The following is a 26,974-nucleotide window of genomic DNA, read 5'->3' as shown; positions in this document are numbered from 1 at the left end:
TTTCCAGCCGGATCGTTCAGCAGAACGAAGAGCCTTCTTGTAAGCCTTGCGAGTTGACTTGAACGACTCTGATCCAGCTGAACGGCGTCTGTTCCAACTCCTTCTACATTGTTTCCTGAGTCTAGTCAGATCGGAATTCCACCATGGGGTCCCTCTTGTAGTCTTTACAGACCGCAGAGGACATGCTTCTTCAAAAGCTTCCATAATGTAGGATGTTGTAGTATCAACGGCATCATCCAGATCACTTGGATTTTCAATGGACGGAGAATATCCATGAAATTTGGTCGCAACCAATTCAATGTAGAGTTCCCAGTTTGTTGACCGGGGATTCCTAAAACGCAAAGTCTGCGCAGTTACATTTGAATGTTCAAAGAAGATGTAGCGATGATCAGATAATGATTCCTCATCTGATACATGCCAATTCGTCAACTCGTGACTGATTCTATTCGAGCAGAGCGTTATGTCTAACACTTCTTCTCTATTAGAAACCATGAAGGTTGGGCGATTGCCTATGTTAAGTAATCCAAGGTCTGTACTACTTAAGTATTCCATCAGACTGGAGCCTCTCAAATTGATATCTGAGCTGCCCCAGATGATGTGATGAGCATTGGCATCACTGCATACAATCAGCGGAAAGCCTTTTGTTACGCAGTGTACGACAACTCGTTTGAAGTCATCCGTTGGGGATGGTTCATCATGTGGTAAATATACCGAACAATAGACGTATTTCCTGTTGAGGTCACCAACAGAAACATCGATTGTGACAGCACATACATCTCTGGTAGTTAACTCAGAAATGAGTGTAGCAACGATTGCTTTATTAACGAGCACGCATGCGCGGGGCATGGAGCGCGAGTTTGCCATTTCAAGCTTGCTAAAAGTAGCAAAAACTGGGTCCACAAGGTTACCTAGATAGAAGTTCCCTCTACGAAAGTAGGGTTCTTGAACTAGCGCCACTTGGGCTGCACCATTTTGCATGAGTCTGCAAAGATTGATCGTTGCTGTTCTTTTATGCTGAAGATTGATCTGAGCTAACCTAACCGTAGCCACTACCCAAACTAGGCAGGATTAAGCTTTTTGCAATCTCAGCACGAAAAAGACCAGCAACGAAAAAACCAGATCGGTATCTATTTAAAGTCGCCAAAGGCGAAAGAGCACAGAATACACTGTGTAAAACGCATAATGCGAATCCATATAGGTGATAATTTAAATTAAATGTCAACATATTCATAATCCCACCCTTATTAAGCCTCAAGATAGAGACTGAAGAAGGGCAGCCGATTATCTCGGAGAAACACAAGGTCACCTGCACCATTGCTCCGGGTAGCACAGGAAGGACTCAATACTGTGGAGGGCGCCCTGGTACCCCACAGGCTCCGTTTGCGGTTAGGTTTTATTTAGACCCCCCTAACCATTCATTCTTAGGCACGGTACGCATCACACCATAAATTAGGGGTCACCTGTGAGGTGGACTTTTACCACCGGAACAGGCAGTCCGTAGTGTTAATTCTTAGCCAGTTGAAACAACCGCTACCGACACTACGCGGCTATCTAGGCTGCTCGGGAAAAGGAGGTTAATATTGATGATTAACTCCTGACGTGCCCAAGCAGAGTCCCCTGGGATGGGACACAGGTATTTCTCCCATGTGTCCTGGCTTTTGAGCCTAGGCTTAAGCGCCCTTACTCGCTCTCTGAAAAGAAAAAAAAATCTGCCCTCCCTCCCGTTTTGTAGCCATCTGCGATATAAACTTCTTAAATAAATTCTTCCTTTTGTTGCAATATTTAAAAATGTATCAACCACTTTGTACGAAAAATGCATGAAAATAGAGAGTGAAACACAATTTCTAATATTGATTGTAAATTAATAACGACTGAACATTCGCCAACCTTTTATCCAAAAAAATAAGCCCTTCTACAATAAAATCGACAAAAATTACGATTCCGGTACAGTATATACAGTAGGAACTATCATGAAATGTGACTTGTAATGCTTTGAAAACCACATCCGTTAAATGCATAACGTAAGCTAGAAATGTTTTTTTCCAATCAAATTTTACATAGAACTTTAAAACTGTCTAAACAACGCGTTGCAACGTTGAGTTTCACTACCAGATCACCATTTCCGTCTACCATTACTAACCTTAATCTCCATCCCAGTTCACGACTTAAATGATAAACTTTATGCCATAAAACATAGACTGGAAGAGTAACTCTCGCGTGGTTTTCGAAAAGTTCAAAAGCTACTGTCACTAATTGTGCATCGCGCTGGCTCTAAGCTCTCTGCATCAAACACAAATCTTATCATCAATGGCATTCAAGCTGTCACAAATATTGCAAACCCAACTTGAAACAAACTCACCGGATCCAACTTTCAGCAGAAATGTTCCATCGTCTCAGAATCGTTCGAATGATGAGCGTGCCGATGATCCTTGGGTTATGTACGATCCTTAGTGATAGCATTGCTGCATAATCGATGGCTTGCACATCACATCCCACACTAAACAAATTTGAATTAACACGAACTACTTTCAAAATTACAAGGAATAATTGGTTTTCGAAAATGAAACTTTAAAAATTTCAGAAAATTGACGGAGCAGAAAAAATCAATACGAAAAAAATAATATAAATATAAACTAAACATTTATTTTGATGCAGTTTAAATGATTTTAATAGCCTCAGAGTTGAATTTTTGACATCATGTTAGTGTTGAGCACATGTATCTTAGACGCCAAGATCTATAGCATTCAATAAGGGTTGACTCCTTCCTGTCCACTCATCAATTAAAGTTTTAAAACTTATAAGCAACAGCTTGGGCTGTTTGGACAACTAGGGACAGCTGGAAATTGTGATTATTTGAATACGTATTGACCATTGCACGAATTTTTAGATTCTATTGAAATTGTTCATGTGCTAGAGACAATTTGCACACTCACTAACATCAGTAGGCGTATGTCTCGAAAGCTATTTATGACGTTTCAAAATAATTCCAAGCAGAGAAATGAAAACTTCTTTTTAGTTATGTTTATTAGAAAGTAATTAGCATTGGTATAGAAAAGTGTCTACCGTATTGCCAGCTACATCCCACAAACAAACTTCATTTCCCTTTTCCTGGGTCTTAAAATCGCGAGCGACAGCCAATAGCCAGCATCTGCAATGGGGATGGACATTTTTTTTTCTTTGTGAAGATATTATCTGATGATCCATCATCTAAATCGTCTTCGGAATCATCGTTTCCGCAGATACAGTACGTAATCGATTAGAGATTCAGCATCCCTCCTAGCGAAAGAACTTTTACCAACTTGATCCTCGCCGCTGTCCAACAGCTCACCCAACTATGTCACGTTGAGGATCGAACTTAACTCGTCATCTAGAGGTATACCGGGTATGAATTCTGCACAAGCCATTGTATCTTTCTTTGGGTGGCATTTCTGGCAATGTTCGGATTGCATTCCCGGACCGAGTAAATTAGATCGTCAGTTGAATCATTTCCCCAAATCAAAACAAACACTTAAAAAGTTAGTATCAAAGCATGCTGTCAAACTCTAAAGTACGTGGTTGTGTGAAGTGTGCAATTGTTCACTGTGCAAATATTTTCTGCACAGTAGTCTAATAAGGTGCAAAATGCTCAATATATAAGAGAGTTGCAGAAACCTTTGTGTTGTCCTTATATAATATGGAATCATAAAATGTTCGATGTTAAAGTGATAGACATATACGTACATTCAATGTTCAGTTCTTGGTTATGAGGGATGAACCTGAGAATGAATTCAAGATATTCTGTCACGTAAATGTAGTTATCCACCGGTGTACTAAATTAACTATGGGATGTGGCCGTAGGTCGGACCGAAAGCAATAAAACAACTGGTTTGCTTGACGGTCAAATTAGAACTAACACAATTTATTCAAATTCAAATTACATATAAAAGTCATGGCATGCTGGGGTTTTCAGTCGCATCAACTTCAACACTCCTCCTCGACGGTAGAACTCCAGCTGCCTCACGGAATCTCGTCAACTTCAGGTTTGCCAACGGCTTAGTTAGCATGTCGGCAACCATCCTGTCCGTCGGACAATACTCAACGGAGATCTTCCCTTCTTCCTTCATTTGTCGGACGAAATGGTACTTCGTGTCGATGTGTTTCGACCTGTTGTTGATTCTTCCAGATTCCAACTGCCTCATACAAGACTGGTTGTCTTCGTGGATACGAATCGGTTTCGTCACGTCCACAGCAAAATCGGTCAGCAAGCGATTGATCCACTGCAATTCTTGGCAACACTCAGCGAGCGCCACAAATTCTGCTTCGGTGCTGCTCAACGCAACACACGTTTGCTTCCGGGATGCCCAGTGGATTGGTCCACCACCAAACGTAACCAGGAATCCGGAATTCGACTTCCGAGTTTTACCATCACCGGCCCAGTCGGCGTCGACGTAAACCTCCATCACTGCTCGTCCTGGACCCAGTACAAGCTCGTGGTCTTGGGTGTGCTTGAGGTAACGGAGGATCCGTTTTGCCTCCATCCAATCTGCCTGTGACGGGTTGCTTACCGATCGCCCAAGAATCGATACGCTGACTGCGATGTCCGGTCGGGTGTTCACTGCCACGTACAACAAACCACCAATCAAGCTGGCGTACTGGTGATTGTTCGGCAATTTCTCATTCTCCTCCTTTTGTTGCAGGTGGCCAGGGTCCAAAGGAATCTTCGACGATTTCGCTTCAGTCATCCCAAACCGCTCCAGCAACTTCCGAATGTAAACTCGTTGGTTCAGAGAAAACTGCTTCTCGGTGCGTCGCACTTGGATGCCCAAGAAATGCCGAATGTCTCCTAACGATGTCACCGTGAAGCTACGGTTTAATGCTGTCATCAGTTCGGCGTACTCCTCCTCGGTGTGACAAGCGATGACCATGTCGTCCACGTATACCACCAGATAGGTGAACTGCTTGCCTTGTTGCCGAACGTACAAACACGGGTCGTTTGCTGATTGCGTGAACCCTAGTTGCTTCAGCACGCCATCCAGCTTTCGGTTCCATACGTGTCCCGCTTGCTTGAGACCGTACAGACTCTTCTGTAGCAAACATACGGCGCCTCCACCACCCACTTCGTAGCCAGGCGGTTGCCGCATGTAAATCGTTTCGTCCAGATCACCGTGGAGGTAGGCCGTCATGACGTCCGCATGTTTCACCATCATGCTCTTCGCACTGGCGATTGTAAGCAACGCCCTAAACGTTACCTGCCGCACCACGGGGGCAAACACCTCGTCGAAATCCGTGCCAAACTTTTGGAAAAATCCTTGCGCAACCAATCGAGCCGTGTACTGCGCAACGTTGCCGTTCTCGTCGAGCTTGCGCTTGAAAATCCACTTGCTGCCGACTGGCTTGCGATCAGCAGGCAGATTCGCCAGCTTCCAGGTACCGTGCATCTTCAACGACTTGATCTCATCATCCATTGCAGCACGCCACTGTACTGCCTCTGGACCGTTGATTGCTTCAGAGAAACTTCGCGGTTCCGCCACAAACTTGCGCGCCATGCCGGTGGTCTCCCGGAATCGAGCTGGCAGCTGTCCTTTCGTGCTTCGATTTGAACGCCGGAGGGGCGTCTTCTCTTCTTCGTTGCCATCATCATCGAGCACATCTTAAGACGGTGAATCATAATATGAGGAGTTGGATTCGCATTCCTCCTGAACCGACGCGTCATCGTCGGATTCATCTTCCACAGCTGGTTGTGAAAGCACTGACTCGTACTCCACCATCGTCGCTGACGGTGACCGCGATGTCGAATCATCGTTCTCAACGTCGTCTTCCATCTCCACGAAACGTACATCACGGCTGATGACCACTTTCTTCGTTGCTTGATCGATGAAGCGGTACGCCTTGTGGCAGTCCGAGTAGCCAACGAAAGTCAACTTTTCCGCCTTCGGTGCCAACTTGCTTCGCTTCTCTTTGGGAATGTGAACGAACGCAGTGCACCCAAAAATGTGCAATCGTCCGTAATCCGGTTTCTTGCCAAACCACAGCTCGAACGGTGTCCTCTCGACGGACCTCGATGGCAGCATATTCTGCAAATGAACGGCCGTGTTGACCGCTTCCGCCCAGAACTCGTAGCCCATCTTCGCGTCGATCAGCATGCATCGAGCCATCTCAACGATCGACCGGTTTTTCCTCTCCGCGACTCCGTTTTGCTCCGGTGCATACCCAGCCGTGTACTGGGGAGCGATTCCATTTTCTCGGTAGAACCGTCCCAAACGCTTCGATTTGTATTCGCCTCCCTGGTCGGAACGAATAACGGTCGGACATCTTCCAAAACGATTCTTGACCATACTCACGTAATCTTCTATTACATCCGCAGCTCCCGACTTCTTCTTCAGGAAATACACCACGGTGTATCGGCTATGGTCGTCAATCATCGTGAGGAAGTACCGCGAACCACCCGGCGACATGGTATTCATCGGTCCACAGATGTCCGTGTGAATGATGTCCAGCACCTTCGCAGATTGACGATAATCCTTTCTCGGAAATGGCAGCCGAGCTATTTTACCTTCGACGCAGCACTCGCATGTCTGGAACACGCCACATTTCTGAATGCTCACGCCAGTCGCCAAATCATCACGCACCGCTCGATGAATCGCATCAGGATCACGGTGGCCTAATTTGCGGTGCCAATTATGGATGCAATCCTTATTATGGTGTGACGCCACCATACCACGCTGCTTGGTAGCCAGCTGGTATAGCCCACCAACTTTTTTCGCAACTGCTGCGACAGCACCGTCACGTTGGATAACGCAACCACGGCGATTGGAGAAAATCACCTCGGCTCCCTTGGCGATCAATCTTCCTACCGAGATCAGGTTCGACTCCAAATCTGGAACATAGAACACTTCGGACAGGATTACCTCTTGCTGCTTACCTTGTTCGTCTTGGCAAAACAGGCGCCCAGAACCGACACCTTTCACCAACGTCTCGTTTCCATCGGCCAGCGTAATGGAAATCCCCGAACTTGGCTTCAGCTCGTCGAAAAACGAACGGTCACAGCACATGTGCGACGTTGCTCCTGAGTCGACGATCCACACATTTGAATTCACGGTCGTAGTAGCCATGAACGCGAATGGCGTTACCATGCCAACCGTCGCCTTCGATTTTGACTTTTTCTTCGACACGTGGCTCTGGCTAGCACCGCTACTGGTTGGCTCTCTTCCGGCTCTTGATGCTGGGCATTCTCGCTTCATATGCCCGGGCTTGTTGCAGTTGTTGCAGACAATGGACTTTTTGTCTCCACCAGCACGCATAATGGACTCACCTCGATGGCTTTTTTCGGCTCGCTTCTGGGCTTCATCCAACAGTTTGCGCTTCACCAGCTCCATGGTGAGCTTCTCATCGGAACGGCTTTCCAACGCTGTCGTCAGGGTATCGAACGAGTCGGGCATGCTCTTCAGCACCATCGCTACCTTCAAGCTAGGTTCCAGGTCTTGTCCAGCATTCGCGAGACTTGCGAACAGCTCCTCCATGTGGAAAAGATGGCCCTCCATGTCCCCGTCGTCGGCGTACTCAGCTTTGCACAGCTTTTTCAAGTACGACACGCGGGTGCACATCGTCGTTTTCTGGTGATGTTTTCGCAACGCTTCCCAGGTCTCCTTGGCGGTCTTGCAGTTCCGAATCAGCGGGTGTTGGCTGTCGTCGACGAGCAAAACGATGGTGGCCCGTGCTTTGGCGTCTCCTTCCTGCCACGCGTCCGTCAGAGGTTCTGGGGCGGCCTCCGCAACGTGTTTCCACAGGTTTTCGCGCACCAACAGCATCTCCACCTTGAATTGCCAGCATTCGTAGCCGCCGCTCTTCAATTTCTCCAGGCCGAACTTGCTTCCATCCATGCCGGGAACGTGGAAAAATCTTGATTACGGGGTGAAAATTTTTCTTCTCGAACTTTCTACTAAATGGCCCATAACCTATGGGATGTGGCCGTAGGTCGGACCGAAAGCAATAAAACAACTGGTTTGCTTGACGGTCAAATTAGAACTAACAAAATTTATTCAAATTCAAATTACATATAAAAGTCATGGCATGCTGGGGTTTTCAGTCGCATCAACTTCAACATTAACTCAGTCCAAGAATTTTGACAGTAGAGCGAGACACGCTTCTGTATGCTCCCCATGGGTTTCGAACCCGCTCAAGTGTCAAAATTCTTGGACCGAGAGAATTTAGTACACCGGTGGATAAGACCATGGAAGCTAATTAGTACTAAATCAATACATATTGTAATCTGTCAAACTTGGGTAACGAATTTTAACAGATCACAGTTCATTTTTCTCAGCACTCTAGTTTTTTTCTCAAGTATCTACCTTACGTGCCACGAAAGTTTGAGCAACAGCAATGAGTTTATTACACCTTTAATGAAACATTCGAAGCCGACACTGAAGAAGTCAGTAAGTCGCAGACGAAACAGGCTTATACGTCAAGATAAACAACACGTTAAAGTTTCATTTATTTTAAAATTACTGGACTGTTTTAGGCATACTTCAGATACTCATCCAATTTTGCATTGTTCAGTTATTCTTCCAAATTATCCCTTAATTCTTCCAGGCATTTATTCAGACACTCTTTTGGATTCCTTCAAATGTTTCTCCAGAAATTTATTGAGGACTTTCACAAAAAAAAACCTCCCGGGATTTCATTCCCGACTAGGTGACCCGAATAACGTTTTATTACCACCCAGTAGGTCGATTTTTGATCATTTTTATTTTCAGATCTCTACAGTATCTATTTCTCCAGGGATTGTAAAAAAAAACAATGAATTTCTCAAACAAATTCTCTAGGGATACCCTTAGGAAGAACATTCAATCACAACCGTATTTTCTAGACAAGGTCAGATAGAGCTCCATTCCATTACTCCAGGGTTTTGTCTGGAGAATTCTTCCAAAGACTCCTCTGGTGATTCCTCCAGGAAAATTTCTACAGGGCGACCTTCAAAAAATTTTCTTATAAATTTGGCAATTCGTCCAAATTAGGGTCCAATTTTAGGGATTTTCTAGAAAAATCTTTACAGGAATTTCTCCAGCAAAAGTGGCACTTCTAGATTATTTTTTAAGTATTTATTTATGTGAATTTTAACTCATCTGACTAGTTATTCACTCCGATTCTTCTAGAAATTCGGCCAAGGATTACTCCAGGAATTTTCCCCATATGCCTTTAGAGATGTCTCCAATGATTTCTTCAGCAATTTTCTTATGTAGTCCTCCGGATATTTCTCCAGCAAATGTCTTCAGGAATTTATCCGAGAATTATAGCAGAAAACTCCCTAGAAAAGTTGTTCTAGGATTTTTTTCAAGAATTCCTCCAAAGATTTCCCCGGGTATTCCTCCAAAATCTGCGGCAAGAATTTCTCCAGGTAGTTTCCCAGAGATTTAGCTAAGGATTTCTCTAGCGATTCTTCCAGAAGTTTATCTAGGGATTCCTCTATAAAATCCTACAGGAATTTCTTGATATTTTTTCTAGAAGTTTCTCTAGGGATTGCTTCTGGAATTCTTCAGAAATTTATCTAAGGGAGTTTTTGAAAAAAAAAAACTTTGAAGAAATCCCTGAAAGAAGTCTTGGTATTATTTGTTTAAAAATTCCTGGAGGAATTTATGGTAGAATCTCTGAAAGATTTATTAGAGAAATTCTTGTAAGAATCTGTGTGGTATTGAATCTGCAGTATTACAACCCTATGCTTACAGTGGCGTTCTGATTACTCTAAGCGGCATAGCAAACAAACCAGCACCTCACTCTTCCAGTAACGTCAAAGCAAAGCGTCAACCTTCGGTGGCGCTCCCATTTGCCCACATCTATTCTGAACCACACAGAATCTTCGGAGATATTTTTTGAAAAACAATTCTATAGATAAATTTTTAGGTAAATCCTTGGAGAAATACCTGGAAAAATTATTAGAGTAATTAGTGTAGCAATTTAGCTAAAGCTATCTCTGGAAGGATTCTACCCCATTACACAGAATGCCATGACTCCGAATTACATTTCACCGAAAGTATCATTGCTCCGAATTTCACTACCCTAAATCATATTAGACCGAGACAATGTCATGCAGGTTAATTGTGCACTCGAGGTAAAACATTCGGGGTAATGGGTTTCGGAATAATGGGGTAGAATTCTCTGGTTTAACATTGGTGGAGGAAACTCTTGAAGAAACCCCTTAAGGAATTCATGAAGTAATTTCTTGTAGAATCCCGAGATAAATTCCTGGTGGAATCCCAGCAGAAAAGCTGGTAAAATCTTTGGAGCAATCTGTGAAAATCCCTGCAGAAAGAATTTCTGGAAAAATATCTAGAGTAAACCTAGAAGAAGTTATTCTAGTGTAATCCTCGGAAAACTCCTTGTAGACTCCTGTAGATATTTTTCTGGAAGAATGCTTAGAGGAGCCTCTGGGAAATTTTTGGAGGAATCTTTGAAGCAATATCATGAGTAATCTTTTGAAAAATACATGGAAGAATCTCTGGAGAAATCCTTAGGTCAATTCCTGGAAAAGTTCATAGAGGAATTCTTGGAGAAATTCCTGGAGGAATCTTATTGAAAACATTACCATAGAAGAATCACTCCAGCCAGAATTCCTAGAGGAATAGCAAAAGATACTTCTGGAGCCTTATTTGATACAGTCTAAAAAAATTGGTTGCAATCAGAAGTTCTGCGTGAAGCATTATCTGGTGAAATCCCTAGTGGAATCTTTGAAGAAATCGTTGTATCACTGTAGAGATTATCTTGGAAGAATTTCTGGTAAAATCCTTGGAGGAACCCTCGAAAAAAAATCAAGAGAATTTCTCTTCCAACACCATTGTTTTTGTTATCAATCTGAACAAGACAAATGAATAATTTGGTTCAATTTTTGACGGTAGCTATGTAACGACAGTTCGACGAACCAACATTCAACGGCACGAATATGTTTCTTCAAAATGTTTGCTGGTAGTTCTTTTTTTTTAATCCTATTAGACCGGGACAATGTCATGCAGGTTAATTGTGCACTCGAGGTAAAACATTCGGGGTAATAGGTTTCGGAATAATGGGGTAGAATTCTCTGGTTTAACTTTGGTGAAGAATCCCCTTAAGGAATTTATGAAGTAATTTCTTGTAGAATCCCGAGATAAATTCCTGGTGGAATCCCAGCAAAAAAGCTGGTAAAATCTTTGGAGCAATCTGTGAAAATCTCTGCAGAAAGAATTTCTGGCAAAATATCTGGAGTAAACCTAGAAGAAGTTATTCTAGTGTAATCCTCGGAAAACTCCTTGTAGACATTTCTGCAAGAATCCCTGTAGATATTTTTCTGGAAGAATGCTTAGAGGAGCTTCTGGGAAATTTTTGGAGGAATTTTTGAAGCAATATCATGAGTAATCTTTTGAAAAATACATGGAAGATTCTCTGGAGAAATCCTTAGGTCAATTCCTGGAAAAGTTCTTGGAGAAATTCCTGGAGGAATCTTATTAAAAATATTACCGAACGATTCTATGAAGAAATCACTGGAGGAATTCCTTCTCGAACTCCTTATGAAATTTGTTGCGAAAACTCTAGAAAAATCCCTGTAGATATTCTGCTGGAAGAATCCCTTGTATATTTCTTGAAAAAATCCTTGGAAGAGTCACTCCAGGCAGAATTCCTAGAGGAATAGCAAAAGATACTTCTGGAGCCTTATTTGATAGTCTAAAAAAATTGGTTGCGATCAGTAGTTCTGCGTGAAGCATTATCTGGTGAAATCCCTAGTGGAATCTCTGAAGAAATCGTTGTATCACTGTAGAGATTATCTTGAAAGAATTTCTAGTAAAATCCTTGGAGGAACCCTCGAAAAAAAAATCAAGAGAATTTCTCTTTCAACACCATTGTTTTTGTTATCAATCTGAACAAGACAAATGAATAATTTGGTTCAATTTTTAACGGTAGCTATGCAACGACAGTTCGACGAACCAACATTCAAAGGCACGAATATGTTTCTTCAAAATGTTGGCTGCTAGTTCATATGTATATTACACAGTTCGCCCAAACATTTGTGTTATTAGCAAAAATGTTCGTGCATTGCACGCATTGTGTAATCAAATCTTAAGGCTGTCGTGTTCTAGACTCAACTGAGGACGGCCTTACAGATGAGGTCGAAATACGCGTATCTGTCAAAAGACACCAAACTCTAGTGGAACTAAATGTTCAGCTGGAGCTGCTTCTCTGTACGAGATCTATTGGTTGCAAATTAAACCTCTTTTTCCAATAGCTAGACGAAATAGGCTATGCATCAACACTATTTTTTTTAGTATTGTGCAGAAGTAGTTTTATAAAAATGACTTGTCACAGTTTCCCTCCCGCTGTATTACTTATGTAGTCAACCTTTAGTCATTGATTGTTTAGTTTTGTATATTTCGTCGAAAGATTCTCGTTCACGCATCCGTAAGTAATATGAATGTTTGTTCTTATATAACGTACTTCTTGGAAGTAACATGCAGAACCAAATTAAAGTCTATGTTGACAACTGATTGTACTGATGTTATCTCTAAGTTCTTTAAAATATTATTCAAATTAGGGGATGATTTTACTTAATAATAGTAGTGTCGTATCTCAAAAAACCTGGTAGGACATTACAAACCGTCAATGGCATTTCCATATATGTACTAATTGCACATTGCACATTCAAGGATCTAACTGTGCTCTTAACCCACCCTCAGTTTGTAGTCTTCTCGCCAACATGAACTTATATTTTCCCGATGTTTAAATGATTTTGATTAATGATAGCCGTAATATGCAGTAGTTTGACCAGAATCTTTAGCTCAGAAGATAAAACCTGTTTCTATTGCTTTGAAATTCATCCAATTTCTAAAACTACTAACAAAAGCGATCAAATGCCTAAAATCATCGCTCCCTGGAAAATATAATTCCAAGCCCAGGGAAAATTGAACTTTTTTTTTACTTGAAGGTAAATATCATTATCTATAAGAAACCTTAACGAGCTTTGTTACAGTAGCATGATGTTACCTAGATAGAAGTTCCCTTTACGAAAGTAAGGTTTTTGAACTAGCGCCACTTGAGCAGTTTTATTTTGCATGAGTCTGCAAAGATTGATGGTTGCTGTTCTTTTATGCTGAAGATTGACCTGAGCTGTCCTAACCCAAACTAGGCAAGATTAAGATTTTTGCAATCTCAGCACAAAAAAGACCAGCAACGAATACACCAGATCTGCATCCATTAAAAGGCGAAAAAGCACAGAGTACGTGGTGTAAAACTCATAATGCGAAGCCATATAGGTGACAATTTCAACTGAATAAAAACATATTCATAATCCCACCCTTATTTAGCCTCAGGCGGCTCGAGACCCTACATGACAACCTAGGCTGATCGATTGATAATGACGATTGACTCCTGACGGGCCCGAGCCTGCTACCAGCTCTGTAAATGTAGACATAGACGATAGTAACTTTTTTCTTACCTTGCTCCACTCGAGAAGACAGCGATAGCAGAACTGATGACGACACGAATCCGTATAGCACTTCTGGCGGCACTTCCCGAGACAGATGGCACACTTGGGCGGTGGCGAGCTGCGGCCACTTTCCCCAGCATCATCCCCAGCGGCATCTCCGGAGCAGGAATTGTCCAACTCCTCCGCCGAAGAAGAACTGTCCAACATGTCAAGCAGCGAAGTCGAAGGAGGAGTCGCCGAGGCCAGCAAAATCTCCGGCGTCGGAGGACAGTCTATCACCTGCACTTCTTCCATTGTCAATTCAGCAATTTAAGCCAATTTTTTCCTTCTTCTCAAAATTCCGACGAAAAAATATCCTCCGCACTTTTTTCACACACAACTTCGTTTCTTCTACGCCATTAATGCAAGAGACGAGAAAAACTTTCCACCAGTCCGGGGCAGAAAAGGCTTCCAAAATCACGAAATCTCCTTCCGAATCCTTCCAACCGCATCACCAAACGTTTCCTCGCCAGTTAAACTTCCATTCACGACCAGATTAGATCCGGAAAAAGCACGTCATTGCAGAGAAATTCCCGAATCAAAAGTTGCACCATTTTACTTGCACTTATGAATTGGAGCTGCTTGCTGAGCTGAGTGTTCTTCTTTTCCTCTTCTTCTCCGCTGCTCGACTCGACTGACAAACCTTTCTGCTCGCCTGCTTTGACTTGACGGCGAGAGGCGACGACGATTTTTCGAGCGATAATGATGGCTGTGAAGCGGAACTCGTCAAAAGATCCTGTGCGAAATTGCGATTCAAAAGAATGGAAATCCCAAGTTAGCACGATAAAATAAAAAAAATCCTCATTATCCTTGTTCTTTTAAATGTTTCAATAAAAGTAAATAAGAATATCTTGATTTTCTGCTTGTTCCACCGATATGATGTCCCCGCACAATCCTTCAACGGGACGTTTTCAAATGCGCAGCTTGGAAGTCATCATCGCTGATCCAAATCAAAACACATCCAGACACACGCACACACGATCCTCAACGTATGAGCGTCGATGTGTGGGTGAGATTGTTTTGACGCGACCTAACGGGGTTTTGACAGCTCTGTGCTACGAGAAGTGTTGCCAAAACAAGCGTTTTACGTGTCGGGCGGCTGATTAGCGGAGGAACACGGAACATATTGTTCGTTTTGTTGAGGAATAGATTCTCGTGTAAATTTTCAACGTGGAAAAATAAATACTCACACCTCAGTTTATATGGCACTTTCATAGAAGCACGCATCTTGCATTCAATGTACAATCCAACTGAATGCGTTACATGTGCGTTACTTGTTGGTTTTGTTAGCTACGACGCCATCCAATATATGGCAAACATGGTGGGAGAATATTTTGGTGTGACAAATTTATTTAGGTGTGAGTCTATTAGAGGGCAAAATCCTCAATAAATAAAATAAAATTTAAGTGCTGGTTTGTTAAATATATACTGACAAGAAAAGGAATCGCCTATCTCGATGCATGGAAAATTTCTTCCCAGAAATGGCGCAAAAAATCACATTTTTCCTATCGCAGTATGCACACAGACAAACAGACGTCACACTCTCATCATTGTCAATCGACCACCTTTTTAACGGTCGATTCAAAAATATGATAGGTGGCTAATCCGCCACCCGCAGCGCTTGCATCGTTTTTGTTCGTGTTTGACGTTTACACACTACCGCCATCTGTTGGCCTGTCGGCCAAACACACCGATTTTAGCATTGGGCGTACATGTCATCGTGACTATGATTTTGATCGAGATTTGTTCTATGTGTTACGTCTGTTTGTCTGTGGTATGCAGTTGAAAATAAATGTCATTTCAAATGGGGCTCTCTGTAGGAAATTTATTGACCCATTCACACAGAAAAATGCTTTTCTTGACCATTTCTGGAGAGAAATTCTCCAAGCATCAATATAGGAGTTTACTTTTCTATTGAAGTTAGTGTAGAACTAGCCCTCGTGCGTTAAAATACACTCAAATAAAGATTTAAAAAAAAAAAAAAATCTATTGAAGTTAAGGGTAACCAATATATTTTGGACCTCTATATATTTTGGACCCCCTGGGCCTTTTTTCTGGAAATTTTCCAGTTTAAGTCGAAAGATCAACTCAATTCGCATGCAATTTGGAAAGATTGGACTATTCCGCACTTGCATCAATCGTTTGTACATAGAAAATGTGTTTATTTTATCTGAAATTAATTTAATTTAATCGGTTCATTCATGCAACCGTTACAACACGTTACACACAAAAATTGAAGCCGTCAGAAATTTTTCAAATGTAAACAAAAACTTGTTTCAAGTTTCTGAACTAAAACCGTAGACTTCCTTCGGTTTTCCATTGTAAATCGATTGATTAGACTATGGGCAAGCATATTATACAACCAGTACCGTGAGCTTTGTCGCCAAATGATAAAAAATGCCGGGGGTCCAAAATATATACTTTGAGGGTCCAAAATGTATTGATGTGTTCAAATTAATGAAAAACATTGCTTCACAATTCAATTATTTTCGATGTTTCTTGGATCCTACATGACCGTTTGGGCATTTTTATCTCGTAGAGGAAGTTTTTCTCTACATTTTAGCATGTTATTTGACTTGGTTGCGCTGTGCAATTAATTAATTGAGACAAAAAATTAAAATCACATCCTTAGGGGGTCCAAAATACGAACGTTACCCTATACTTGCCATAAGCAAGAATGGACTGATTTTATTTATTTAGAATTCTATCTACAAATAATGGTGTTGCTACGACATTCACTTCTTCTTCTTCTTCTTCTTTCTGGCGTTACGTCCCTACTGGAACAGAGCCTGCTTCTCAGCTTATTGTTCTTATGAGCACTTCCACAGTTATTAACTGAGAGCTTACTGTGCCAATGACCATTTTTGCATGCGTACATCGTGTGGCAGGTACGAAGATACTCTATGCCCTGGGAAGTCGAGAAAATTTCCAACCCGAAAAGATCCTTGACCGGTGGGATTCGAACCCACGACCCCCAGCTGGTCTTGCTGAATAGCTGCGCGTTTACCGCTACGGCTATCTGGGCCCCGTACGACATTCACGTAAAAACCTTTTTTTTCCACAACACGTTATATTGTACACTAGTGGTCCCAGCAAACTTCGTCTTACCATCAAGTAGGCTGTTGAAAAACGCTATTGATCGTCCCATACAAAATGACAGATTCGTTCACGCTCGTTTTCAACTTTCCCGGTGAATATCCTGGAGTTTTTACAAACACAAACACGTCGGAACCCTTGACGAACAAAACGGAGAAAGAATCATTCAAATCCGTTGAGCCGTTTGTAAGCCATTTCGTGATATACAAACACCATTCCATTTTTATTTTTATAGATACACAGCAAAAAAAGTTGTTGAATATAACATCGAAACCACTGCAACCAAGTCATTCCCTCGGTTGTGCAATATTACACAGCCCGACGTACTCGTGGGCTATTGGTGTAATGAATGCGACCGATGTAATTTTTTCGATGTATCAAATTCTTCTGTAATCGTAATTGTAATTCTGTAATCGAGGCGAAGTAATATGAAAACAATGTAATCTAAGCGATTTGAAAGAGAAAACCCGATCGCAAATTCAGCGCAATGGTTGATTAAATTGCTTTTTTTGCTAATAAATCCTACATATGATGTAAAATTAGGTTTTACTCACAGGTAAGAGTTATTGAATTTAATAATGTTGAAATAAATAGAAGCAATTTAATCAACCATTGAAGAGAAATTGATGGTAACAGGATTAAACATGTTTCTAATAAAAATTAAAAATATTAGGTTGAATTCACGACATTTTTATTGTCTTAAATAATTTTATAAATGATGAAGCATAATGGCTGGGACGTCTAACGTAGGTAATAAGCCACATAAACTGTAGTTCACCGTTTCAGGTAGCCTGAAGGCGCTCATGGTAATGTTTAATCAATCAATGTCCAACAATCAATGGAATCAACCGCAGAGCTACTTCCGTGCCGATCTGAAAATGAAAAGTGAAAACAAGGAAATATTATTCAATTATAATACACATCTATGGTTTAAATATTCAATAATTATAGATCGCTAGATCTATACTAAATATTCAATCGAATGTTAAATAGAGGTTCTTTTCAAATAGTTTACAAAAATATCAGTTCTTAAAGTCCTAAATTATTTTCTTTATTTTTGGATAACATGGAGATGCAAAGATTTTAACGAACACGCTTCAGGAAATCCTCCTGCGCTTAAAATTTTAGAAAATATAGAAAAACTCAGTTTTCAAAATCTTGCATGCATTTGGCGAGAAATTCATCTTCTGATAGTCCTGTTGAAATTCCACCTAAGGTTCCTCTGAAAATTCCAAGCATATTTTTTTTCTTGAGAAGCGTTTCGAAAATGTTTTTCGAAATTCCACTAGAGACTATTATCCAAGGGGCCCATTCACATATTTCATAACGCTGAATGGAGTAGGTGGCTTCAAGATGTTACAGGTCATACAAAATTCGGAAAATATTCTTACAAAATGCGTTATGAGGGGGTGGGTGGGTGTTGAAAATGGCCATTTTTGGCGTTATAAAATTTGTTAATAAATCCAAGGGCGACAAAAAGTTTAATCAGGAGTTTTTTTATCAATTCCTTCATGAGGTTATTTATCAAAATTTTGTTTTAATAGATATACAGTTGTGTTCAGAATAATTGTAGTGAAAGCCGATTTTCATACAAAATGCTCAACTTTGGCATGCTGTAACTTTGTTGAGCAATCGGCATGAAATTTTGGCAGTGAACTACAAATATACTCAATTTTATTATCACAAAATTTGAAAAAAATCACACTACCGGCTAAAAAGTTAAGCACCAGGTGAAATCACTCAGAATAATAGTAGATAATGATTTTAGATTTAGAGAAAATAAAAAAATGCGTTGAATTTTGGAAAAAAAAAATGTGTGAGCTCCAAGTACGCCTTGATGGATTCCTACGAGTATCTCTGAAAGACCTTCCAATTTTTTGATAGAATTCTTCCTAAAATATTTAAAAATATATGAATAAGCTAGAATCTTCAAATAATGTACTACAACACGTTTTGAAGAAATAACCTGGAAAAATTCGAACCGAATCCCTGAACCTTGACTAATGTTTTGAAGAATGCATGGAGATTGAGAAATTTCATTCGAAAAATTATTTGAGAAATGTGTGAATCGCAGCAACAATATTTTGATGTGATGATATGCTGGAGACAACCCAAAAGAAGTTTCTGGAGGAACTTAATGAGGAATCCTTTGTCAAATTAATCAAGGAATTCTTGGAAACGTTTATAATAAATATCATCAAATAATACCTGCAGGATTTGTGAAGCAATTCCTGAGAGTAATAGTGGATGAATATTTGAAAAATCCTCATGAAAATGCCTGGAATGAATGAAAAAATCGGCTTAGGAATTTTTGAAGGATTTTGTGGGAAAATGTCGAAACGATTTTTCCAAAAAATTGGGAATAAACTTTTGTGGAAGCGTTGGAGTGTTTTTTGGACCAAATTCTGAAGAAATTCCTCTAAGCATCCATTGAAAAATCGTTGGTGGCATCTCTGAAGAATCTGAAAGTATTGAAGAAGTAATCACTGGAGAAATAACTAGGATTACTGAAGCATTCCTCGTGAGTTCTAAGAAAAATATGAAAAAGAACTTGTGGAATAGTCACCTTATAGTTTTTGTAAATTTCTTTGGAGCCTCTAGAATTTTGCGTTAGAATTCACTGCAGGCATATTAGTGACTTTAGAGAATTTTTTTTATTGAAATAGAGACTTTCGAGACAACTACCGAAAATAGAATAGAGGTAATAAACTATAGAGGAAGAATGTCGCTGGCGTCGCTGCAGGAACATCTTTTGCTGGCGGAGATAGGAGGGGCTATAAATGTCAACGCGAAAAAGTATGCAGTTTGACACTTATGTACCCGACATGTTTCTGAGCGAGAACAAAGGGAGCAGCAGCGACATTCGTCCTCTATAGTTTTCTATCTCTATTGAAAATAGAGATTTTATCCAGCCGCCCATCATAGCGGATCGCCTAATGCTAGGCGGCCGTTTCAAAACGAGGTGACAGAAGTAACTGATAGGGTGACCAGTATCATCTTCGTTATCGCTCATTCATGAGATTTCGGTAGGTTTATTTTTGTTTTTACACCATGTACCGTTATAGACCGGGTCGGAGACAAGCTGAGAAACAAAGCAGATAGGCAAGAATTGCTGCTCTCCTTCGGGCGGACACGACGATCGCCGCTAGAAGGGAAAAACGTGAAAGAGATTCGTGTCTCGAGAAGTGCGTTTGACCGGCGCAACGCCGAAGCGAAACGGGAATAGATCACGATCTCTCGCCGCAGTTTCAATTTCAATATTTCTGTCGAAGAGATTCCGTCGTGCGGTTTGGACACTCGCGACTTAAAAGCGATAAGAAAACGCCCTCAGGGCAACAGGTTCGTTTCCGGTTGATTGAAACTCTTAGACTCTTCTTAGGATGGGCAAATGATTGTCGTTTATACAGTGCTTTTGAAGTGATCAGTTTCCAAAGTTTGTTCAAGATCGGTTTAATTTCTTTGTTACAGCTGTAAATTTGTGGTCAGAAGACTTTCCCCCGGGATTTGGTTTTAATTTTATCTGATAAGTGAACTCAAAAAAACCCCAGAGAAGCATGTCCGGAGACGTTCAGCCAAGGAAGCGCAAGGACAAGAAGAGGAAAAAAGGTAAGTCTCCGATTTTGGGCCACTGTTTGGGGATTAAAACCGAATCAATTTCATATGTCGTAACGATAAAACCGGTGGACAATCTGCTTCAAAGGTCTTTTCCCTTCCCTTGCCAAGCCAAGGAAAGTCACCAAAGGCAGCGATAAGTTATTACTTGGAGCCAGTTTTAATTTAGAACTTTTTATTAGCTTATGTGAAAATTCTTTAAATAGAAATTTTTGACTCGCAGCTCTCAGTTCAGTAGTCTTCCGTTTCGGCTTTCGTTGCTTCTTTGCTGCCATCAGCCGGTCGGTTTAATTATTGTGCGAGAAGGGAGCAAAACGAAGCGACTCGCGACTGTCACTTTTCTCGCATAATATTTTCTGAATCTCTGCTTTGAGTTGTGAGTTTGTCTCCATGCAAATGAACTCCTAGGGTGGACGGTTCGGGTCTCTGTTTATGCTATTTAAAAGTAGGTTGCTAGAGAATCACATGTTTTAATGTTGAAAAAATCGTAACTTTTGTTAAAGACTTAAAATTGTTTTATAGAAATGCTTTCTTATTATTAGGATAGTGTACATAGATTCATTTCATAGTATCCCCTTAAACTGGTTATCAACTTTGTTTACTTCTATAAAAAAGTATTTCATTAGCATCTTGTACACTCAATTTTTAAAACTAGTACGTTTATTCTCAAATGACGTGAATTTTGTTTCTAATTCGATTGAACAAAGTAAAAAAAATAAGTGACTTTTTAAATCTTCAAATTTACAAGGCTCACACACGGTTTTCCATGCTTCATATCTATAGGTTGGTGTTTTAAACACTTTTATCGATAAAGACGGTGTTGTTTTCTGAGGTCTATGCTAGAATCCTCCATACAAGTGTGACGACAAGCACGGTGGAATCCCAAACACGTGCATGTAGCATTTTGAATCAAACAGTTTGTTTTATCAAACATTGTTTTTTGATTAAGTCATTTAATTTAGGTTTCAAATGATAACTCAGCTTTAAATAATTCATTTGCTATAGCTAAGTATGCTGTCTCACTCAAGAAAAGTAAAGAAATCCCTTGACTGAGAGCATCCCAAAGTAAAGATAAATTGCTATACTGTGTTTTTGTAGTTACTATGCTTGTCAATTTTTTAAAACATGTCACTCGGATTGTGTGATCAATGAAGTTTGCGGTCTGAAATGAATGAAAATGTTTTCAAATTATCCCGTGAAATTTAATTAACTAATTCATAAAACAGTTCAGGAAACTATTGATTAATGATTTTTTTTAGGTATTTACGGAGGCAAAAAAACTACTAACTAAACTTTAACTTAAAGTTAAACTTTACTGTTGCAAAAAAATAAAAAATAAAATACTAAAATCACTAGTAAGACGAGCAAATACCTTTAAACTCTAATATGTTGCTTATCTTGACAGACAGGCCTATTTCGTCTGCGACTTACAGACTTCTTCAGTGTCTAGTGCTCGAGTCGTAGACGAAATAGGCCTGTCTGTCAAGATAAGCAACATACAAGCGTGAAAATCGCGGATTTCATAAATCATGCGGCAAAAATTGCATTGATATACATACAGTCGTGATTTCATAATTAGGAATTTTCTATTTAATACAGAAAATCCACGTCTTCTCCTTCAGAGCAGTTAAGTTCAGTTAGTGTAGCCGCTGACATCAAAAATATTGTTCAGGGAATTATAAAAAGCAATCTCATTTTATTTGAAGTCTTTTTCCTCGAGGATCGCTAGTCAATCAAGAGATGGTGTTCGGATAGCTCAAATCAAATGAAACATGTGGACTGTAATTTAACTCTTTATTCACACGCGGTTTTAACAATCGATTTATCACGTCTTCTCTTCGCGAGAGCAAGTGAAAAACTTATATCGGAAACGGAAATTCATCTGACAGCTCGGTTGAGCAAAAGCGGCGCTTTACACCGTAAACAAAAAAGCAAAAACTAATTCATAAAATTAACCCTAAATTTGCTCTCTTTTTAATTAGCTGTAACATACACCCCCCTTGGGCTAGGCACAACCCTGGGTTACTGTTTCTATTCGTTGTCTGCAATAGGTAGAACAACTACCTGCGTGGTTGGTCGACAGTATTCTCCAGTAGCGGTACGCACCTTGACGACTCGGATTATGCCGTCCTTGCCGGCATGCGTTGCGGTGATTCTTCCAAGCTTCCAGGTCTTCGGAGGAGTGTTATCTTCTTTCAAGACTACCATCATGCCGATCCGGATGAGTGACGGTGTCTTGAACCACTTTCCACGTCGTTGAAGGTCGGTTAGGTATTCGTCAGACCACCTTCTCCACAAAGCCTGCTTCCTCTTTTGGATGATTAGGTACTTCGTTAGTGCATTATCCCTTACCTCGTGATACAGCGGCTCGGGAATTGCTGTTAGCTCTCGCCCGATGAGAAAATGTCCCGGGCTGAGCGCTCTGTAGTCCACTGGATCATCCGATTGTTGACAAAGGGGGCGCGAGTTAAGCACCGCCTCTATTTGAATCAGCAGCGTATTCATTTCTTCATACGTTAGGTTCGACTCGTTGAGCACTCGATGCAGGTGATACTTCACGCATTTTACTCCGGCCTCCCAAAGACCACCTTGATGTGGGGCCTTGGGAGGAAGGAAGTTCCAATTGATGCCACGAGGTTGACAAAAGTCATCGATGCCTTTCTTAAGTTGCTGGGAATTCAATGCCTTCATCAGCTCCTTGAGCTGGCGCTGGGCTCCGACAAAATTTTTGCCGTTATCAGAATACAGCTCATGAACGTTTCCACGCCGGCCTACGAATCGCTGGAGGGCCGCCAGAAACGATTCCGTTGTCATCGATGTCACCAATTCAAGATGTATGGCCTTAGTGCACATACATACAAATAGCACTATGTAACCCTTCACTGGCGCACGGAGTCTCCCTTGCTTAAGGCAGACTGGTCCGGCGTAGTCGACGCCAGCTCTAGAGAATGGATCTGCAACTGTGACTCTGCACTTCGGCAAGTCTCCCATGTGCTGATCGGTGTCCTTCGGCTGCACCCGAAAACACTTCACACAACGCCGTAGCACTCGGTTGATAGACCTCTTCGCATTAACAGGCCAAAAATTCTTGCGGATCACAGCCAACAATCCGTTCAATCCCACATGGAGATTTTCACGATGCAAGGCTTCGATGAGTATTTCGGTGAAATGATGTTTCTCCGGTAGAATCAATGGGTGCTTCTGATCTTCCGGGAGAAAGGCATACCGAATGCGGCCGCCCACCCTGAGCAAACTAGTTTTTTTTTTCCTTACTTTTATTTGTTAGGCACTCCGTGCACTTGGCCACTACTATGCCGAGTATCATATATACAGAATCTATTTATAGTTCTTATTGCTATTTCTCTCATACCGAGCAGGTAGAGGAGAGTGCTGTCGTTGGTTCAATCCATATCCATATCGAAGTCCATTGGTGTGCGGTGGTTCATTTTACCATGTTTAAGTGTCGTGTGAGGCAACAGCCTACAAAGAGGGTCAGGTTGTCTCAGTCACCATCCGATACTGACGAAGGATGGATGTGTTCTTCCCCAATACACGGTCCTTCGTGCGGCGTCTTCTGGTGGCTGGACGGAGTTTTTGTGTGGGGGGATTGGGAATCGAACCCATGACCTTCCGCTTGCGAAGCGAAAGCGTAACCTCGAGGCTACGGGACCCCCCTATAAGAGCAAACTAGTTGCATTCTCCAATTCAGGTTGGCTAGTTTGCCCTTCACTGCTTCATTCTTCTTCACACACTTTATTTCTTCACGGTACACTTCAGCTTGCACAATCTTGACCATAGCGTGCTGTGCCATTCGGTAGTCTTCTCTGGTCAATTTTCCTCGACGTCGTTCTTCAATTTTTACACGGCAGTTTCGAATAAACCTCATCACGAATCCGAAGACCTTCTCCAACTTACGGTAGTCGCTATTGTTCATAATCACCTTCAGCAATCGATTTTCGGCAACTGCCGTTGCCGCCACTATTTCACTCGCAGCTTCCACAACATGCTCGCCAGGTTGAGCATCCACGGTTTCGAAGAGCGAAAGCAGCACAGATTCACCATCGTTCGATCTCAGGAAGACTGGGCCTCCCCACCACAAATCACTTTTAATCAGTTGCTTCGGGTACAACCCACGCGAAATCAAATCCGCTGGATTGGCATTTGTCGGCACATACTTCCATTCGAATTTCCCTGCCAACTTACTGTTAAATCTATATTATTTCAACATTGTATTAACGGATCAACTAGATTTAAATAGAATTTACTGATAATTATGGGTGAAGAGACGTATAATAAAAGACATGTTTATCGTTCAAGAGTCAAACGTAAAAAGCCGACGAGCTACAGCTCGTCTCATTTATTTTTACTTCAGCTTAGTTGTAATATTCTTCTTTACATATTGAGAGCTACAGTATGCAGCATTGTGTGTAAGGGTGGCATACACCACAATTCTCCCCCCTTAAAAAGAAATATAAAGGCTATATACAACATATTTACTAGATCAAATTAACTACTCAAATCAGAGCACTACACAATGTAAAGCGTAAGAAATCACAGAACTCAAAAGCATTTGCTTGAGCTTCTTTTCCAGACAAACTAACGTATCGGAATATTTGTCCATATCTGAACGCATGCTAGGCACACCTATCATACTATTCACACGTAATCGACTATTTTGTCTCACTAGTAACCGCTCTCGAATAGCCATAGCCTCCATACTTGTTTCCTCCGAATATCCGTTTTGTAAGCAGTAGCGGTCTCGATTTTTCTCTCCCAGATGAATGCATATCCCTTTGAATACCATGCTATAAGCCAGTCAGCTACAAATCGTTCCGTAAACCTGTTTTTCCTCGTCGCCACTGTTAAATCTATATTATTTCAACATTGTATTAACGGATCAACTAGATTTAAATAGAATTTACTGATAATTATGGGTGAAGAGACGTATAATAAAAGACATGTTTATCGTTCAAGAGTCAAACGTAAAAAGCCGACGAGCTACAGCTCGTCTCATTTATTTTTACTTCAGCTTAGTTGTAATATTCTTCTTTACATATTGAGAGCTACAGTATGCAGCATTGTGTGTAAGGGTGGCATACACCACACTTACGAATTTGCAGAACACGGTTCCGGACAAAGACGGGAACGTCTGGCTTCATGGATTCTATCCAACCCAACACAATCGTTGAATCAGACCAGAGTACCACGCCGTTCACATCTATCTCGAGCGCTTCAGTCACCTTTGCAATCTGCTGAGCTAGCAATAACGCCGCACAAAGCTCTAATCGAGGCGTGGTCAATTCGGCGGGTTTCATGTCGTCCTTTTCTTGTCGATCTAGTTCCTTCAGCGGAGCCACTCGTGACTTCGCACACAGTAAATTCATAACAGCTGGTCCTTCCGATTGCACATTCCGTATGTATACACAGCATCCGTAGGCCTTCCGAGAGGCATCCGAAAATCCATGCAGCTCTTGATAACTTGCAGCGTCCGTAGTCACTCTTCGTGGAATCTTCCTTCCTACTATCTCCGGTAATTCTCGCCTCAGCTTCGTCCACGTTGCTAGTTGGCTCTCAGCTAACGGCTCATCCCACTGCAGTCGGCCCTTCCAAAGATCCTGCATGATCAGTTTAGCAATTACGACTGTCGGACCCAGTAACCCCAACGGATCTTCCAAAGATCCTGCATGATCAGTTTAGCAATTACGACTGTCGGACCCAGTAACCCCAACGGATCGTAAAGCTTCGCTATGTCGGACATCACTTGACGCTTAGTCACGCTGACATTCTCACCGTCCATTGGCCTCACTTGGAAGAAGAAATGATCGCCTACAGGATTCCAGGACAAACCAAGCGTCTTGATTGTTACATTGATATCGTGGTTCTGGAAATCCATCTGCTTCTCTCGGAGTTCGATTGGCATATCCTGTAGTAGTTCAGCATCGTTCGCGCACCACTTGTGCAATCCAAAGCCGCCTCTAGCCAACAATGCCAGTAGCTCTTGTTGAATCTCCCTTGCTTCGTCCAACGTATCAGCTCCGGAAAGTACATCATCCACATAAAAACTCTTCTTCACAACCTTGCTCGCTTTAGGAAAATTTTCCTGCTCATCCTCAGCCAACTGATTGAGGACTCGGGTCGCCAAGAATGGCGCAGCCGCAGTTCCGTATGTGACCGTTGTCAATTCTATCTCCTTCAGTGGCTGCGAACTCTGTTCTCGGTACAATACCTTCTGGAATTTCGTATCGTCGTCGTGTATCAGAATCTGCCGGTACATTTTCGGCACGTCCGCCGTAAAGACGTACTTAGGTAGACGGAAACGCAACATGATGCTGAACAATGGATCCTGCACCTGTGGTCCAATCTTGAGCAGATCATTGAGTGAAGTTCCAGAAGAACTCTTCATGGAAGCATCGAAGACAACTCTTAGTCTTGTCGTTGAGCTGTCACACAGTGATGCGGCAAATAATATCCCAGATTACCGCTTGCTTCTGGATTCTCGACGATTCTGCAATGTCCGAGGGCCAGGTATTCTTCCATAAACTGTCGATACAGCTTCTGTTGGTCAGGATTCTTCTCAAGGTGGCGTTCTAATTGGTAGAAACGCTTCTCGGCCATTTGCCGAGTCATTCCAAGATCTCCAACATCTCCTTTGAACGGTAGTCGTACCTTGTACCGTCCGTCTGCAGTTCTGCTGTGCGTTTCCACGAAATGTCGCTCACAATCATCTTCCGGGGATCCAACGTCAACCGACTGATCGTCGATCGACCAGAACATCTTCATCAGCTTCACGAGATCTTCGTTTGC

The 26,974-nt window shown here is 41.6% G+C and overlaps 2 protein-coding genes across 7 annotated transcripts in view; one reads left to right on the top strand and one right to left on the bottom strand.

Moving 5' to 3' along the window:
* LOC5570941 (E3 ubiquitin-protein ligase Topors) overlaps nt 1-14,129 on the bottom strand; it is a 43,811-nt gene extending 29,682 nt beyond the window's left edge. The window contains exon 1 of the mRNA XM_001653358.2: nt 13,433-14,129. Coding sequence (XP_001653408.1) covers nt 13,433-13,717 — 285 coding nt within the window. The 5' untranslated portion in view covers nt 13,718-14,129. The remainder of the gene's footprint in view (nt 1-13,432) is intronic.
* A 5,481-nt stretch (nt 14,130-19,610) lies between these two features.
* LOC5566108 (aspartyl/asparaginyl beta-hydroxylase) overlaps nt 19,611-26,974 on the top strand; it is a 96,103-nt gene continuing 88,739 nt past the window's right edge. The window contains exons 1-2 of one of the 6 annotated variants that reach the window (XM_021839745.1): nt 19,611-19,897; nt 20,027-20,164. In XM_021839745.1, coding sequence (XP_021695437.1) covers nt 20,113-20,164 — 52 coding nt within the window. In that variant the 5' untranslated portion in view covers nt 19,611-19,897; nt 20,027-20,112. Of the gene's footprint in view, nt 19,898-20,002; nt 20,165-26,974 lie in introns of all 6 variants that reach the window. The other 5 variants (XM_021839746.1, XM_021839747.1, XM_021839748.1 and 2 more) reach the window with 5 other exon arrangements.

This window comes from Aedes aegypti, chromosome 2 (genome assembly GCF_002204515.2).
Source record: "Aedes aegypti strain LVP_AGWG chromosome 2, AaegL5.0 Primary Assembly, whole genome shotgun sequence".
NCBI classification, from domain to species: Eukaryota; Metazoa; Arthropoda; class Insecta; order Diptera; family Culicidae; genus Aedes; species Aedes aegypti.
Note: the sequence above shows the minus strand (reverse complement) of the source record. Positions and strands in the feature narration are given on the sequence as shown.